The 18,788-nt window shown below is 46.2% G+C and overlaps 1 protein-coding gene across 1 annotated transcript; it reads left to right on the top strand.

The window, feature by feature from the left end:
* The first annotated feature begins 7,859 nt into the window (after positions 1–7,859).
* On the top strand, positions 7,860–10,886 carry LOC124671719 (protein FAR1-RELATED SEQUENCE 7-like). The gene is made up of 6 exons (XM_047208058.1): positions 7,860–8,004; positions 8,055–8,341; positions 8,429–9,119; positions 9,218–9,675; positions 9,757–10,044; positions 10,122–10,886. Exons 1-6 carry the CDS (start codon positions 7,860–7,862, stop codon positions 10,884–10,886), a joined length of 2,634 nt encoding a protein of 877 aa, XP_047064014.1.
* Positions 10,887–18,788: the final 7,902 nt, after the last annotated feature.

Genomic DNA, 18,788 nt, shown 5'->3' with positions numbered 1-18,788 from the left:
AGACAGGGATCCCGTGGCTGACACCCGATGTTATCCCGTCGCGGCCAAGATACGGTGGGACGATCAATACGGGCAGTAAACATGTGGGTTTTGGCTTCGGATGGACACGCTTTTGGGTTCACCGATGGAAGACCAGGTCTTGCTTTCACCTCACCTCCTTTTATCCGTTTCCTCCATCCTTTTGCTTGGTTCCACTGCAGGTGTTTGAATTGCGAATGCACAGTACCAGCCTTTTTTCCTTTTTTGCGAAAGTAGAAGGCCAAAAGTCGAAAAGTGTATTTGGCACATTAGCACTAGTGCTCCTGATTTCTAAAAATCATATTTTTTGAATTTCAAAAAATATGAAATTAAATACCTAAATGCATATAAACATTCTGAAGGTACGGTAAAAATTTTGGAAAAAAATATGTTATATTTTAAGCTATACAAAAAAGACAAATTTCTGACAAATATATACCTCTATACGTAGCCACAAATTTGTTTTTTTCCTGTAGCTCAAAATACAATGTAATTTCTACCGAAACTTTGCACGAATATTCAGAACATGTGTATGTATTCATGGAATAAATCTGATGATTTTTTGGAACGCAGAAATACATTTTTTAAATATTTTGAAAACTGAGAGCACTGGTGCTCATGTGCACCAAATTTGCTTCCGCCAAAAGTAGTGTATTCTAGAGATGCAGCACGTAGATTCTTCGTATAGCTAGCAGTATTCCGCACGACTAATGCAACATGCACTACTAGTGAATGCATGAGCCTCCTCTAATTAAGTTTGGTTTGGTACTAGAGTTTTATAAAGTTTTGTGGGAATTATCTCCATCAAACCCCAAATCCTCGGTTCGGCGGAAAAAATTAGGGTCTATTATCTTCAGTGTTTTGGGTGCAAACATAGTCGGCACGCAAGCATAATGGCTGGCTTGCGTGAGCAAGGAGAAGTGGAGAAAGCAACAAACATTCACTAGCCGGGAGAAAGTACAGGGCAGAAATCTTACCGGCAAGAAATCCAGCCAACAACTAACCAGAAGAGGCATCATGCACGCATGAGGTTCAACTCCTTTCCGCTACACATAAAAGTAGATTTCGAAAGTCCTTTTTGTTTAGAATCCTCCATTTCTGTTCTTCCACCCATGAAATAGAGAGGGAATGGGAATATAGGGGTTACTTTTATTTTCATTTTCCCTTAAAAGATAGGCTTTCAAATTTCAAATAGGATTCTGCATCAATGGGGTATCCCAGCCTCAAGTTGTCATTTTTTTCTTTCGAAATGGGGTATCCCAGCCTCTGCATCAATTGATGCATACATTCGATTTTATTAAATTCAATTCAGACTTACAACCATCATCGTCTATACTTACTACAAAACATGGATCACATAAAGTCTCAACAAAAACAAGCCATCTAAAAAGAGGTATTGTCATGTGGGGATAATTTGGGGTAGAGCCGTCTAGAGACAAGAGTGAGCCGAGCGAGCCACCATAACCAAAACGTGATAGGTTCGTAGCGTTTTGGTTTTACACGTGTGTTAGAGGGTTTTGTGGGGATATCCGGGGCTGAGCCCTTTAAAACCCGACCTGCCGAAGAATTTACCGTAGATTTGCAGGGATCTTGGGCTGGCCTAGGATAACTAATACACCCTAGATTCAAAAAAAAAACAGTTGTGCCGAACTAGGCCTAATATTAGTAAATGTGTGTTTGGTTTTGGTATATTTGTTAGTTTAATCCACACTCTTCTCCACTTATCCTCATTTTGCTAGTGTACTTTTTTGGTGAGCCTCAATACACTACCCTACCAGTTGGATTGGGGTTTTTATAGGAATTCGAGGGAATTCGGTGAAAGTAGAGGTTCTAGCTAAAACCGTTAAAGATTATCCCCTCTCATTCTGTCAAGAAACTATGGGTGTGTTCGGTTTGGGGATGGGGTGAAACGGAATGGAACCGTTCCGTACCTAGAGCCCGCTCCTGCGTTCGGTTGCAAACTGGAATGGAATGAAGTGGTTCCTCCAAATAGAATATTCCCTCTAGATCCGGAATGAAGTGGTTCCTCCGATTCAGCCGGACGAGGTGGAACGGGTGACTGTCACACGCTGATTAATTAAGTTTAGCAATAATTAACCAAGTTTAGCAATACTTAATCAAGTTTAGCACTACTTAATCAAGTTTAGCAAATAATTAATCGAGTTTAGAATAATTAATCGGGTGACTATCTCACCCATTTCATTCCATTCTCATCCCATTCCAAAACCGAACATAAGGATGGAACCGTTCCGTGACAATTTTTTTGTCCAAACCGAACACAAGGATAGAACGGTTCCGTGCCAGTGGAATGGAATGGTTCCATTCTATTCCACCCCATCCCCAAACCGAACACACCCACCCTCCGTCCCATATTAATGAACTTAACCTTGTCTAACACATGCATCTAGTCTATTTCTTTTACTAGATGCGTACGAATCTTGACAAGGGAGAATCTATTAATATAAACCGGAGGGTTACCAAATAAGCCATAACTAATTATACAAAGAATCTTGTCGCATAGATCGATTTGCTTGCCTGCGAATGAAAATCACACGGGAAACGTAGGGAAGCCAGCAGGACGCATTCCGTGTGCGTGGAGAGCAAGAGAAGCGGAAGCATGGGCGCGTCTTGTGCTGCCTGCCTCACAGTTCAAGGCGCATGGTGTGAAGTGGAGTTGGGTGGGACCCTCCAAATTAAGGCTGGCTCGGGTGCTGTGACACATACAGACGTGCACCATCAGATTCAGATAGAAGGATCAATGTCCGCCCCATCCCATCTCATCGGCTCGACTCGCATCGCATACCGGCCTAGTTTCCCGTCGCCATTCACACGAACCGCGCACCACGAACGAACGACCGACCGAGTCCGATGTCACCGCGGGCAGGCGCAGGCAGTGTCCGCCCGTGCATAGCGTCATCGCCGCAGCTTTATCGTTTTGCTTTATCAACTGCGGGAGCAGAGCAGGGCTGTCTGCTGTCTTCTGTGCGCAAATACGGCGCAGTGCATGCAGGCCGTGCATGCTCCTTCTTTCTTTTCCCCTGGCCATCGCATCGCGCTGTCTCGTTTCAACAACCACAATGGCAACTTCCATCTCCTCCGAGATGGCAAGAGGAATGAATGCCTCGGAGACCAAGACCGACCGGGAGCATCTGCGTCTGCGTGCGCGTCCTCCCCATTGAAATCACAACATTTTCGTCTGCGCTGACCATTTTGGCTGTTTGGTACCCTTTTCACCAAATTTGACCATTTAAAAAAAAACAATAATGTAGTATATCTAAATAGTCTGCAAGACACACTTCACAAGCAAATGAAAACAAGTAAAATGAGAGGAGATGACTAGCTAGTGATTCCCTACATAAGCCCAAATATGCTCACTCAATTTTGCTTCAACTTGACCCTGAGTGTTGCGATCATGGATCTCACCATGCATCTTGACCAACTCTTCAAACGATGTTGCCCCAGATACTGCCTCAATCAATTAACCCTGAAATTGTCACTCTTGGTTAAAGTGGCTACTATGGAGGAAAGGAAAAAAAAGCACGAAGCGCTGCGCTCCCCTCGCGTCGCCCTCTCTAGGCGCGAGGGGGCAAAACACTAGGCCCGCCGCCCCCACTCCATCCCTTCGTTCTTCTCCTCCTCCTCGTCTCCGGAGGCACCGCCAGGCTAAGCTCGAGACGCCGGTGATGGGGACGGCGGGGATATAGGCTCTTGGATTCCTACGCGGTGGCTAGGTGGAGGAACGCCGCGCCGGGCTCGCCATGGCTGATGCAGCTGCTCGGTGGTTCCCCTGCTCTGACGACGTGGTCTCTGGATCGGCCTTAGGTAAGGGAAGCCTCTGCCGACATCGGCCTTGGTGGGAGCTCGGGATCATAGGACGGCGGCCCTGGTCTGGTGGTGGGGTGGCACCGGCTTAGCGGTGAGCGGTGCTTACAGGTGTGGGCCGTCCTCTGTGGTCGTGTGGACGCCGCGGACCCGGCGGCTGCTGGCCTTGGCTCGGGACCCCCTTTGGTGGTCGCCGGTGGCTGCTAGCTCCTCCTCTCATATGATGCGCCCAATCTTGTTGGTTATGAATCGGCCCAGATGATGGCGGGACTCTGCGACCGGGAGAAATCCCTGACGGGGGGTGCCAGTCACGATGGCGACAATGGCCATGGGCTCCGCCTTCCCTATTGGGGGCACCATCGAGGTGAAAACCTAATCTTGGATTGGGCCGTGGTGGCACCGCGCGTCGCTCTCCTTGCTGAAGGCACGGTCTTGGGGTGCTTGAGGTGGGTGTAGGTGTTTGAACGTGTGCCGGTGTATTCTCCAGCTTTCCTAGCAGCTTCGTCTCCAACGTGTTTGATCTCCGGTGTGCTGTTGTGCTTCTCGATGTGTTTGGCTTGGCGTTGCTTGCTTGGAACTTCTCCTTTGGTCCTCGCCATTAGTTTGCATCCACGCTGAGGGGAGCGTTTCCATTGGCCGGCGGTCCGGCGCCCTTCGAGCTAGAGCGAGGAGGCAGGGAGCCTTCTTCGTTGATAGACTGGATGTGGCTGATGCGCGACTTCTAGTGTGTTTCCATGTCAAGCCACACCTGCGGCTTCATCTTGAGTTCCAACGGCACCAAGTTGCAGATACCTAATGAGGACCATGATGTTGCAAGTTGTTCGTTAATCGTATATGTTGTTTGCTTGTAATTTCATTGTGTTGAAATCTGTTCTCAACATCCATGTACTATCTGCCGTTATAGTTTTATTAATTTAAAGATGGGCTAAGCCTTATGTTTTTTTTTTTGGCTACCATCACACTCATCTTCAACGATAAGCTAGTGTCCCTAATTTTGGCCGGTAAAGATAAGCTAGTGTTCAAGTATTTAATTTTTTCGTTGTGTGATATTCGATTATACGTTGTACTAATAATGCCAGCTCAATTACAAAGCTTTAAATTTTTTCTGAAAAACCTTATATAATTCTATTGATTAAGACTATTGAATATTCTTCGCTCGATCCATACACAACTATGTCTTGATGATCTTTGTCGCCGAAAAATTTCTTTCAATTGTTGTCGCCACTGATAAAATCAACGCCATCTTATAAGGTGATAATGTTGTTAGAGGAAGCATGGTGTGTCTTTTAAATATGAAGAAATTTCTAGAGGCTTCATTTCTTCGCGCACAAATAAGAAATAGCTCAAGCTAATGTTGTATATAGTAAGATCATTATAAATCTCTCTAATACCAGCCATTATTCACATTGAAATATTTTTGGTACCTAGTTCCTGTTTTCGGTTCGAAGTTAATTTTGTTCACTGTTCACTACAATAAGGATGCCTTTTTTCATACATAATACATTTTTAAGTACGACCGCTCAAACTATTCATAAAAACACTTGCATCTAAATGTATTAACCAAAAATTAAGGTAGGATGACTACCCTATCTTACCCTACTGGGAGCTTCGCCCCTAGAGACCAATTGACGTGTCATCATCTTTCAGCTTACCTGGTATGCGAGTAGTTAATTTTCGAGAAAATATATGGTGCAACTTCAACTAGTACTCTTTTTTTTTGCGAAACTCGGTACATACACAAATGCTTGTACATACGTACATACACTCATCCATATGAACGCACGTACACCCTACCCCTATGAACACCTTTGAGGCTTTGAGAGACTGAGTCCAAGAAACTGATCCGACGGTTCTTGAGATTTACGAAGTCACCACGGACGCCTCGCTATCGACGCAAATGTCGCCTCCCACTGAAAAATATTTCACCTTTAATGAGACACCAAAGTGTTAAATCTGGAATTTAAACTCTGGTGGGCTAGAGGTGTCACTGCCCTCCTAACCACTCAACCATAAGTTGGTTTCTCAACTCCAACTAGTACTTCTGCGTTGCACCGGAGTAAACAAACGGTGGATAGTTATTTCTTTATTCACGAGAAAGAAATTGCATTACACCTTATTGTAGGAAAGGATGCAGTATCACGAAGTCAACCCAAATCAAGGGTTATTTATAGATACACGATCGCCAAAGCTAAGGAAGTTACAAGTAGCAAACCAAATGTGTGCCTCTTGCCACATAATTTCGACGTCGCGACGAGAGTGGACTTGAGGTTTCTCCTAGATAGATCAGATTCCTTGACGCTTGCAGAGATCTCGTGATTAGTTTGTCTCATCTTGCGCTCTAATCTCTTCTTTCTCCACAGATCTGCCAAGAATTCACTGTCGCTCTCGCCGTAGAGATAACTGCGAACCCTAAACCTAAAATCATACATATGGGCGTTCACATAAAATAGTCCGGCCTGCAAGCGTCGGTTGCGGTACTTGCGTATTGCACTGTCCATCGTAATATGCAGTTGTTCCATGGTCTCTTCCTTTTCCTTGAAAGCTGTCCATCTACGGATTTTGGGCACTACTTCTTCATAGATCCATAGAAGAGCTCGCCTCTGTATACGAAGCTCTATTTCATGGCTTAGTGTAGTAGATTTTAGCATAATTGCAGGTTTGGCCAATGCCCTAGTGCCATACTCGTCATGAATACATAGCCTGAACATCTTCTTTGGCTTCCGTCCAATAGCCTTGTGTTTACCGGCCGAAACTTGATATCCAACCTTCTCTTTCAAAAGAAATAGAAACTTCTTCATAGGATTCTTCGGTTTGTGTTGCCGTTTGGTCCTGGTTATGAGACATTATATATAGCATCGTGAAATTAACCAGCTAGTACGTACATCATGTACGGTACATGCAAACTAGCTAGCTAGAACTTTGAGTAAAAAAAGAAGATGCTAGAACTACTACAGTCTACGGGTTATTCTAAGGACAGAACTTGTGTACGTACCTGCCAGCGGAAGTACTTGGAGTACCTGCGTCCATACTTGCGGAACGATGAACAGATCTAGCAAACGTTCTAGGGATGTTCAAATGGAGGCGGGCTGTTCTATAGGAGCAGCCAGGCCGGACGTGAATTTTTGGCTCCGAGCGGCCAGCGCCCCGCGTATCGTGACCGTTGGAGAGCATGTTTAGATTCGTGGACAAAGTAGTGGAATTTCAGCGTAAATTACAATATATCTGGTATACATGGGAAAGCGAGGCAAATACGGGACGTGTACGCATTCAATGGGCCGGGTGTGGACGTCACGAAACAGCCCGATACAGAATCTGGGCCGGTCCAGCGCGTGTGAAGCAACCTCTCCAATTAATGCATCTGCTCCTACCGCCCATGAAAGTCTGTTCTAGATCGAGGTTCACCTTGGCCACCGGCGGCAGGTCGGAGCTGGGCGGCGATAGGGCAGTGACGTTTCGTGCGGCAGCATTAGAGGAAGAGGATGACCATGGGGGAGAGCAGCTCGGGTGGACACAACGAAGGCTGCTGGTGAGTTTCTGAATAACAAATTTAATTATCTGTTCTTTGTTTTCCTTCCTAGATCTGCTGTTTGCGTTCATGGAGATCCTGGCATGTATAGCTAACAATTTTAAGAATCAAAGCACAACAACTGTGGATGCCTGCGACCCCTGTCCTGGTAAATCAATTTGATATACGGGGGGTATGGTTGATTCCCCATCAACAATGTCATGCTTGACCAAAGTCTAGCGAGAAAGTGTGTGATTGATTACTATATCCTACACTAGTTTTCAAACAATCTAATCTAGCACTGTTCGGTATATACACCGCATGCCTCAGCATGCTTAGTGATACATTTTAGCTGTCACTTTTTTAATGTGGCCCTTGAAGGATAAGCATATGTGTTGATCGTAGAGAATGCTACATATACCATTTTAAGTTTGCAACGGCATTTCCTCATGTGCTGTTTTGCTTGTGTTCCACATAATGATCAGCATCGATGATGCTCTGATGAACGCCGCAAATGGATTGTGCACGGTGCATGAGTGTTCGGAAAGCGAAACGGCGGAAGAACTACCCAGCCCTGAACCAGAAATGGAAAACACCGCCCGAGCTGCTCACGCCCACGGAAGCACTACCACGGCTGAAACTCAGGGATGGGTCAGAAGGTATGCTGTACAATTATTTTTTTGTGCATGTGAATATGTTAAATTTACAGTCGCACTTTACTGGCGGAGCAGGCCTCGCCACGGAAAAATGCCGGATGAGCGGGTGGTCTCACCGGAACGTGTGTCGGCGCTGGAGAAAGCGTTTAGAGGATTTGCTGACCGAGGGGCAAATGCGGTGGTGTTACCATCTGTAGGACTGACTTTTGATTCTATCGGCGAAGCTTATGACTTTTACAATCTGTATTCCTGGGAGGTTGGGTTTGGTATAAGGTATGGCAAAAGCAGAAGCAATGTTAAAGGCACGAGGTCAATGCAGGAACTGCTATGCGTTTGTTCGGTGAGTTGTGTTTGTAAATGTTGATCAGCTGAACACGATGTACATTTCTTTCCCATCTGACTGTACCTGAATTGTATGAACCTGCAGGGCAAGCCGAAGAATGAAAACACCACATCTAGCCGGTGCCAGTGTCCGGCACTTGTCAGGCTGTTAAGGACAGATGACCAAGGTTGGTTTATTTGTGAGTACAGGGGGACGCACAACCACAGGTTGTTGAGCACATGCGCGGAGAAGCTGCACTTCCCTTCGCACAGACACATTGACAAGTACACGCGCGAATTGGTCGCTCAGCTACGTGCGAATAATGTTAACCTCAGCAAGGTGTATAGCATAATAGGGACTTTTTTTGGAAAACTTGAGAATGTCCCGTTCACGAAAAGGTGCCTGAAGACGCTTTGTGGCAAGATTAGCCAAGAACAAGCAGATGACGATGTCAAAAAAACCATGGAGATGTTCTCGGAGCTGAAGGCAAGTGACAGTGAGTTCACGTACCAGGTCCAAGTTGATGATGAGAGTAGGATACGCACCCTGATATGGTCCAACGGACGGAGCAAGCTTCAATACCACCACTTTGGGGATGTCGTCACATTTGACACGACTTATAAGACAAACTTGTACGACATGCCGTTTGGGCTCTTTGTTGGCGTCAACAACCATTTTCAGAGTGTGATATATGCTGGGGTGTTGATGCGGGACGAGACTGTACAGAGCTTCGAGTGGGTCTTCCGTGAATTTGTTAGGTTGATGGGTGGGAAAAAGCCAATTACAATCCTAACAGGTATGTCAGCCGTATTCTATATGTTAGAATTTGTTGGCGGTGCATGCAACATTGAAATGAAACTGACGACCCATATCTCGTATGTTTGCACTTGCGAGATCGGGCAAGAGCTATGGAAATTGCAATTAGCAGTGTAATGCCGGATGCTACCCATCGTTGGTGCAAGTGGCATGTGCTTCGGAAAGCAAAAGAGTCGTTGGGCACCCACTACAGCAAGAAATCAAATTTCAGGCTGGATTTTCACAACCTTGTTGATGAGATGCTGACAGTGGAGGAGTTTGAGGCTGGGTGGAAGGAGATCATGGAGAGGTATGGGTTGACAGCCAATACATTTCTAATACAAGCTTATGAGGTCAGACACAAGTGGGCAAAGCCATATTTCAGCGGCAAGTTTTGTGCAAAGCAAACAAGTACCCAACGAAGCGAGAGCGCGAACCACATGCTTAAAAGTTATGTGCCACCTGCCTGTCCGATGAATATTTTTGTTAAGCAGTACGGAAAACTGCAGTACGACCGTGAGCAGGAGGAGGGTTTTCAGGAGAAGAGGACCAGACTGGTGAGGACATTGTATCTAAATAGTTAACTCGCAAATTAACATAACGACTCCTGAAAAGGACCTAATCCTTTGTTTCTGCAGGGTGGCGCTGTCATAAAGTCCAATCTACCAATTGAGAGGCACGCCAGCAAGGTGTACACGCGCACAATGTTCGAGATGTTTGGTAGAGTCCTGTTTGTTGCCGGCTCGTACGAGGTAGAGGAGGTCGAACATAAGAAGAAGTATGTAGCCGCGCACATAAACCCAGATGCAATGAAAGATTGGTACAAGAAGAGGTTTGCTGTCGAGGTGCATGACGATTGCTCGTATTTCGTGTGTGAGTGCGGAAGATTTGAGCATATGGGCATGATCTGCTGTCACATTCTCAAGGTGACTAATCTACTGACTTTGGTTTTCAAAAAAGCAGGACACGACTAATGTACCTTATTTTATTTTTTCATAAACAGGTCATGATTTTCCTGCGTATCCGCGCAATACCACCCTTGCACATTGTAAAAAGGTGGACGGTTGATGCTAGGGACATACTGCCCGATCACATTAAACATTACCAGAAGGACATGGGTCCGCCGGAAGCATCTACCTTCAGACACTCTGCTATGTATATTACCGCACTGGAGTTGGTGCACATGGGGGATAGCAACCCAGATTCATTCGAATGCGTGATGACAGGTCTGTGTGAGCTGAAAGCAAAGGCTGCATCGCTTTGCGAGTCGAAGGATGGGAAGAGCATGGTGGAGAAGTCGAAAGAGGCATCCGGAAGCATTACCGCCTCGTTGGACTCTATGCAATCAAGGTTGTCAAGCAAAAAAGCGACAGTAGTGACATCTCGTAAGTCAGTGCAGGCGTGCTCCGGGGATGGTTCTTTTGTGCAAGGAGGGTGCAGTGCTATTGTACAAGAAGACAATGCAGAGGTGTCGTCTACTCTCGGAGGTGGAGTGTTGTTACCACCGGAAAGGAGACTGAAGCGGGGGCATCCAAGCACCGCCAGGGACAAGCCGCCTTACGAGACTTCAGGCAAAAGATCAAGGTTCTGTAGTATATGTCGTGGCAAGGGGCACAAGAGCACGACCTGCCCCGACGAGGGCGACACTCCGGTGAAACCAAGGAAAGAAGCGCGGTGCGGCAATTGTGGGATCACTGGCCATAGGAAAACCAGTTGCTCCAAGCCACTCTTCAGTTCAGTTGCAGGGATTGCACACATGACAGGGTAGCTGTCTGCGTGTGTAACTGAATTTTTTTTTAATTTTTTTAGCTGTGTTGTGGTAGACAGAAACAAATAAAGATTTGCTATATCTGGATTACTGTTCTCCTGGATTCTCTTTGGAATTTTTTCTGTTTGCATTAAGTGTAGCCATGGATATATCGGACAGCATTAAATAGTGTGCTAGCAGTTTGAATTTTGAATTTGGCCAGAACAGTGCCACAGCTGGCTTTCGGGCTTCTATAAATTGATCAAGCTAGGGCAAGCACTCCCTCACACCAAGCCGGGAAAAATAAGGACACCATGAATCGGGTAGCTCCACCGGTGGCCACTTGCATCCGAGGTTCAGCTGCTGGCAAAGGCGGCCAATGGAAGTCCGCTGAGCCTACCGATTTGGATGAGGTAAGAACTTTGCAGCTCTCGACAAATACCGTATGCAAAAATACGTATACCGGTGTCAACTCTTCGAGATTCACATACCCGCGAGTATGGGATCGGTGGTGGGGAAGATAGCATGCGCAAGCAGTGAGGAGTGGGATGACGATCTGGAGGTTTGTGGTTGCACCGTTCAAAAAATGTGTGCTATGTGTGGATCCGTTGCCTTCAAATGCCTGAATAAGTTTTCTGACCTTTTTTTGTTTTTTTACTGTGTAGCAGGATTCCGCTGATTCGAAAACGGTGATTGTTCGGGTTTTGGGAGGAGACGTGCTTGTCATCGCCAAGATGGTCAAGGTTAGAGCAGTCGTCTATTTAGCAGATGTTGATTCTACTTCTGTTAAAATGTATTCGTGCCTTTAGGCTCACACTCTAAACGTATTTCATTTCTAGAGGAACCTGACTCTGGAATTCGAGATGGAGGCACTGAGTGCAGCTGCACAGCCGGCGTGCTCGTCAACCGAATCGAGCCATGGCTCAAACTGGTCTGACGGACGCATGTATGTTGAAGAAGAAGCATCAAGCCGGGCACCAAAACGGATTAAAAAATAACCATATTCAGTAGATTGGCCGTAGAAACAAGTGTAACTGAACTATTGCGCGCGTGTGTGCCTGCATGTTGCAACCCGATGAGTTGCTTGAATAAAAATGAAATGTTTTTTTCTGTTGTTTATACACAAAGTACACTTGGTTCGCGTTGGGAATGAAAGAGCAGCTGTCGTGGGCGGCGTGTGCAACAGTGAACAGCTGCCCCATCTCGGCCCGGCTGGGAACAGGGCGGCCTGTACGGCAAAAGTAGTGTAGTCGGTTTGCGGACCGGTTGGGCCTCTCGGTGCAAATGCAACACAAAATTGAAAAAGTCGTAGTGTGTGTGCGCGTTGGCAGTTTTTGTCACGCTGCATTGAAAGAAACTTGCCTGATAAGCTTTGTTTTCGTGAGACAAAATTAAAAAATGTGCTCGTATGCTGATAAGAATTGAACAAGAGAGTACAAATGTCAGTACTTATTACCATTTTTCTCTTACTCTTGCTAGTTGCACGCAAAAACGTAGGCTGTATCTAGCTCCCTGGCCGGTGAGTTGACACATACCCAGAGCGTTGATGGTGGGAAATTAACTCGGCCCTTACTTACCCACCCCGCCCTCTCTCCGCAGTGCAAGCTGCATTCAGTGAACAAAGAAGCCATCCAAGACAACGGAGGGGAGACTGGAGCTGGGCATCTCGTCGTCGAGCTGCGACTTCTGAAGCACGGAGAGTTGAGCTGCATCTCCGCCGAGGGTGTGAAGCCTGGTCCGCCTTGCTCCCCTGCAAAAGAGGTTAGTAGCTGAATCTGAATGCAAAATAACACTCTGGAGTTCTTCTTGTTCTTGCTTTGGTTCTTCTTTTACCTGGTTTTTCGCTGGGCATCTACTGGGTTCGGATCCATCTGCTGCCTACTCCCTTCCCCTGCATTCTTACTCTGGACCACGGTTTTTTTTTGTAGATGCAAGGGGTTTGGCAAGGTGACGGTGGCGGGAGCGGACGATCGTTTGGTTCTGCTACCGCTGAAGCTGATGTGGATGTGTTTGTCTTGCCGGCCGACATAGGCAGGATGGCGAAGTGCGGTCGCAGCACCGTGAACAGCTCCTTCTCGGCCAAGGACATGGCCGTTGCAGCGGAAGGTATGGGTGCTAGGGAGCTGGGGTGGGTGTTTGACATTGGGCTGGCGGGTTTAGCCAAGGTTGACATGTTCACACATTTCAACCGAGACCACTCCTTTTTCTTGCTGCAATGTGTGGATTGTAACAATTCAAGGCTAGTGCTAGGCCAGGGTAGATCTGTTCCTATAAATGGACCAAACATGTGCTCAATACTTGGGATGAAGGATGGTGGATCTGTAGAACTAGAACACCTAGAAGGTCCGCCCGAGGCTGAGGAGGTTTATGATGCAAGGTTGATGCTAGGGTTAAGTCTGAGTAACATCGAGATTGACACGGTTGCTCTGGTCAGCATTGTAAAAGAAGAGCGCTCAGCTGAGATTAGTGAGTTCCATGTGAACAGATTCAAGCTTGCATATGCGATGCTCGCTGTTTCGGTTTTCTTCAGGCCTGGTGACAAGAGGTGGCATGTGCCTCGTGATGCATATCTCCTTGCGGGCATGCTTCCGGATCTTGGAAACATAAACTCGGGGCAATTATGTTGCTCGTGGCATCGTCGATGGTTCCTTCCAAGTTCAGAAAGATGTAGCTAGAGGAAGCAGGGGGCACAGTGTGTATGGATGCCTATATGCTTTGGAGGTATATCTCACATTTGCTGTGTCAATTGACTGTTTTTTGTTTTGATCACATGCTAATCGGGATGCACTCTTGCCTTTGCAGGTCCTGTACTTCGACCATGTTGCTGGCGGAGCTTATGCGGTTAACCCGAGTCTCCTCCCAAGATTGTTGCATTACGGCGCGGCGACTATAGCAACATTGATAAGGCAGGACACACTTAATCTTGCTCTAGAGAAGGTGTATGGCATGTTTATGGTAATTTCCACTTGAAACTTACTCTTGACATGTCCATGGAGGATATGTGCTTATGCTTGTGCATTGTGCCTTGTTTGGATGTATGTGTGAATAATTACTTATTTTTTGTTACGAGCGGAACTTCAGTGTCGCGCCGCTCATCCACACCCGCGCCACAAGTCTGGGGACCGGTGGTGTGACACCGGTTGTGGGACGTATGGGCATTGGCGTCCATAATGTAGGAAGCTGTGTTAGTGTTGCGAGCGGGTCGGCCCCTGCAGTGGTAGTGCCAGTCATGGAGCAACAGAATGTAGCGGTCCTGCAAGTTAGCGTCGAGGACATACCAAAGCTGGTTAGATCGGTAAGTGGCCTAGCATCCATGATCATGCAAGCAAGCACACCTTTCTTCCTTTATCATGCAGTGATTGGGCATGTTTTTACTATGTCTTGTGCGAGCGAGAGGATTGGCTCGGGGATGCAATGGCATCGGAAGAAGTAAGGAGCAAGGAGCGGACGTCTAAGTTCTATGCTAATTTGTCAAGCGACATCCAGAACCACGACCCCCGTGTGGTTGACAAGGTAGATGCCCACGAGAAGAAGGAGGAGTGGTTACTTGTTATTCCATCTAAAGAAGATGTTGGAGCACCTAGTTGACAGGGGCGTCGGCCAGTATGTACCTGGTCTCCTAGATAAGCTGGGAAAGATAAACACTTCCATTGACAGTGAGTGCTACATGTCCGCCTATGTCTGACAGTGCTGTGTAAACACAAGCACAACCTTATCGATGTGAAAAAATAACTTAATACACGCAGGTACAAGCTGCAAAAGTGGTATCTTCATGTGTCCGTAGCGGGCTGGGAGTATGTGATATGCCAGGAGCCGTCATGCAAGGTGAGATGGATATGGCAAGCAGTTTGCGGTTCTCCAGGTGGTTTTTTGTTTTGCACTAGCTAATGTTTTTGATGAACACACAGGGACTCCAGTGGCTCGAGTTGTGAATGGAAATGTCCGGAGCGGCGGCGGATGTGGTGTGTTTGCTACCCCGCAAGGAGGACACACGGTTGCTTGGCTCATGTAGTGGGGTGAAAGATACAGGTGGGAGTAGTAGCCACATTCCTGGGCTTCAGGTGGGCGAAGGACATGCTGTGTTTGGGCCAGTGTTGAATGCAACACCATTGCGGGCAGTGCCAGCGCGATGTACCGGGACAGATCTATTTGACAGAGTTTCCAACCAATTGGGCAAGGCGTCTGCTATACACGGCGGGGTGTCGCCAATGAGCGGTAAGTTTATATGTATAATGCACTTCTTCTGAATGAGTAGATTGTGTAAAGTAAATTAGCAGCTACGAAACATGGGTGATAATGTTGCATGCATTTGTCGGTAGGTGTGGGTGGAGTTGCAGGAACACCTGATAACATGTTGCCACCAAAAAAGAGATCAACTAGCGATGCATGTTACGAACCGGAAACAAAGGAGTTGATAGTGTATACAGCAACCAAGTGTAAGTGTGGGTGGTTGTATCAGTTCCGTGGCTGTTGTTTTATTAATCTAGGTTGTTGCCTAAGTTATTGTTATGTTGATAGGCAAGCGGGCAAGGGCAGAGATCAATTATGTCGTGTGCACTAGGAAGAAGGTGAATGTTGTGGAACGAACGAAATGCCCCTTTTCGCTAGAAGTTGGTTTCAAAATACCGACCGATAGAATTGCCGAGTTGGGATATCGCAACATGATTTTTGCGAGGCAGGCTGATATGAAGAAGTAAGCCACTGCATTTTTTTATGATTATGTTTGACACCTAAGGCTGACATCCATGTTTAGGTATAACAAAGAATTCTTGTCTACGAGGCTCGGGTTATACACTCGACGCCGACACTTCTTAAGATGTCTGGATTTGACATGCTGACCGAGTTCCATAGGTATGGTTGTCTGGGGAAGAAGGGGTACATTGCTGTGACTAGGATGTTGGCCGAAGGTGAGAAGACATGGCACGGTGATGGGGATCTGTCGAGGTGGAGGCATCCGATGCCACTTGAATGGGCAGTAAGTTCGCCCTTTGTTTTCAGTACTAGGTCCACATAGATAGAGTTGAGTTGAGTTTGATGTTCAAGTTAATCTTAACAGGAGGAAGTGCTGGGTGGCTGTGACTGTCTTGAAGACCAAAGGTTGAGGGAAATGTTTGTTGGAGCAGGGATAGGATATAAAGTTGAGACATGTCAGCTGGTTAGTCTATCTGTGTTTGTTTGAATTGAAAAGCAGTATGCACATGATGCACGCAACACAGCCTGTATTGACTTTTTATCAATGGCGTGCAGGTTTGGGTGCCCAGGATGACCAGCAGTGGGTTCATGGTCCTGTACGGGTTTGACTTCGAGTGCGAGACCCTGCATGTGTTTGATCCAAAGAGGTGCACAGGGGGGAGGGAGCTTCTTGAATCAATTCACTTTGATATGTGTGACAAGTTGCTCCAGGGCATGGCTGATTGCATAGAATCTTGCTTCGATGGATGGCAAGTGGATCAAAGCAAGTGGAAGTTTGTTTGCCATGAATATTTGAATGAGCCCATTGCAAGGTATGATGAGCTATGTTCCATTGTATTCTGTTGTGCATCACCTAGGCTTTATGAATCACCAGTTTCCCATGTGCATTTGCAGTGCTGATGCAGTCTTGTATGTGATACACTATATGATGTACTTTGATGGAGTGTGCGTCCGGAGGCCATTACGGAATGTAGGTTGATGTAATTATAATTGTGGGGTTCTTTTAGGCCCGACCTGCTAATTTGTGTGTTCTTAATGTGTAGGCTGACCTGTATGGCATGAAGCTACGCCTGGCTAACATGGTGCTGAACATGCCAGGGAATGTTGGGCATCCACCTGATAATGTGAAATCTCCAGAGGCCGGTGATGTGAATCTTGGAGAAGCAGTGTGAAATTGCAACCAAGAAGGAGAAGGAGTTTGTAATAATTGGGACTCATTTTAATTGAGCGTGTAATATTTGGATTCCAGTGTTCGTATTCGGTACCATGGTATGTAGTATGACATATTATAATTTGGAGTTATCTTTGTTGCCTAGCCCATGGTGATTTTTAACAGGAAGATCTAACTGTTTCCTTTTCCCAAATGGCAACAAAAAAAGGTTTTTTTTCCAATGCAGCTTTGGTTTATAAGCATGTTTGCAGGGTTGGGGCGGGGTAGTGCTTCATCTTTTTTAAAATTTAGTCCATACTAGGATCCAAAAAGTTGGGGCCATGGCAGTTGACTGGACAGTTTGTGATTGTTGCTGTGCGGTGGGCGGAGTGATTTACCGATTATGATCTATTAGAAAACAAGCGTAAACACATATGGCAGGCAACATATACAGCTGAATCGAGCTAGGTAATATTGATATGTGTTAGAACCGAAAGAATTACATCGATGTGCACCGGGACGGCGGGAGTGCCGACAATGCTATAGGTGTGATTTTGGGGTAAAAATTTTGAATTCAAAAATCAAACTGTCACCATAGCATCGTTTGGTTCGGGGTCGGCTGGTGGGGGGAAAAAGTGAATAGGCGTCCCCATTCTGAACAGCCAATTGTGCACAACTGGGAAATGTTTTCTACCGATGTGCGACTGGAGTTTTCCGAGGATTCCACGTTGTGGGTAAAGGGAAAATGAAAGTGTGTGAGAATGCACATGTTAGGATCTGGCTTGGCATATTTGATTTGAATGTTGGTGTTTGTATAAGCCGCCAAGAACATTTTTGTGTAAGCTGCAGTTGTTAGTTGTGTGGTATAGTTACAAGCAAAACTTAAGTGTGTGTAGGGACAAATGGTAATACGGCATCAAAAGTATTTATCGGGGAAGAGGTGAAAATGTGTCTGACTGAAGAAGTTGTGCTAAGTTCAACGGTTTACCATATCTCTTCGGAAGAAAGCAAACCAGTGCACAACAGAATAAAACAGAATACAGCTTCGTTGTCTACGGCCGGTGCCACTAGTGGTCACCATCGAAATAGCTTACTAAGATTCAGCGGACAGTTTACACGTTTCCTTGTCTCTGAATGATAATAATTAGAAATCTGTTGGTGCTACTGCTAGGGCGACGATATGATGGCCTTGATTGCAGCTGGGACTTCTATAAGGTTGCCATCAAGCTTCATCAGTTGGTGAAGTAATAATCCCTTCTCGCGGATGATAGAATCCTGGTGATATTGTGTACAGATAAGTTAATTGGTAGTGGAAATTAAGGTGTGTCACTGGTCTGGGATTGTTAGCTCACATTTGTCAGCTGCTGTTCAAGCGAGGAACCGTTGAAGTGCCTGGCAAAGTGAAGGATGCAGATCCCACTCTCCGATCTGTTGTTAGTATATCGAACAACAAAGTTAATCCCTGCTTAGTTAGTGGTTGGTTTCAATCGACCGTAGCGAGGCTCAAAGCTAGAGAACGCTTACTTGTTAAAGATGCATGAGGTAACAACCGGGAAGTGCTTTGTCCAGTTGGTAGAGGCGACATGCCAGTGGGTAAAAAACTTCAGAAAGCATGTGAACATTGCTACGTGGATCTTTTCAGCGATGGCTTCATGGATTTGTGAATAATCATCGGGTAGCGTAGGGGCAACGGGGTCAAAAATGTGTATGATTTTTTTTTGCATATCCCACGAATATATACACCATCCAGTCGCTAGAATTACTGGAACATGGAACTGGACATGCAAGTAGGTGTTATCAGAGTGTTCAGGAGAAGACAGGGTAATAAACTGAGTTGACGAAAAATACCAGGCGGCAGAGCGCTATGTTATACGGAACCCCGTCGCCGAGAAACTGATCTTGAACAGATTTAATGTCCCACACCTTTTCGCCTGATAGGATGTTTGTCTGGGAGGATGTGAGTACATGTGCATAAATTAGTTTGGTGTTGGTCGGGGAGGGCATGTCATGTGGCAGAATCATGGAATGAGGAAATTACTTACCGCGAAATCAACTTCGAACCAGTGGCGCCATGCTCCTTC

This window comes from Lolium rigidum, chromosome 7 (genome assembly GCF_022539505.1).
Source record: "Lolium rigidum isolate FL_2022 chromosome 7, APGP_CSIRO_Lrig_0.1, whole genome shotgun sequence".
NCBI lineage: Eukaryota > Viridiplantae > Streptophyta > Magnoliopsida > Poales > Poaceae > Lolium > Lolium rigidum.
Note: the sequence above shows the minus strand (reverse complement) of the source record. Positions and strands in the feature narration are given on the sequence as shown.

Bases quoted from the DNA above. Each gene is read 5' to 3' on its own strand.
- LOC124671719 (XM_047208058.1), top strand. From the start codon at position 7,860: ATGGATTGTGCACGGTGCATGAGTGTTCGGAAAGCGAAACGGCGGAAG. The intron at 8,005-8,054 runs GTATGCTGTACA...TTAAATTTACAG, and splicing joins ACTCAGGGATGGGTCAGAAG to TCGCACTTTACTGGCGGAGC. The intron at 10,045-10,121 runs GTGACTAATCTA...TTTCATAAACAG, and splicing joins TCTGCTGTCACATTCTCAAG to GTCATGATTTTCCTGCGTAT.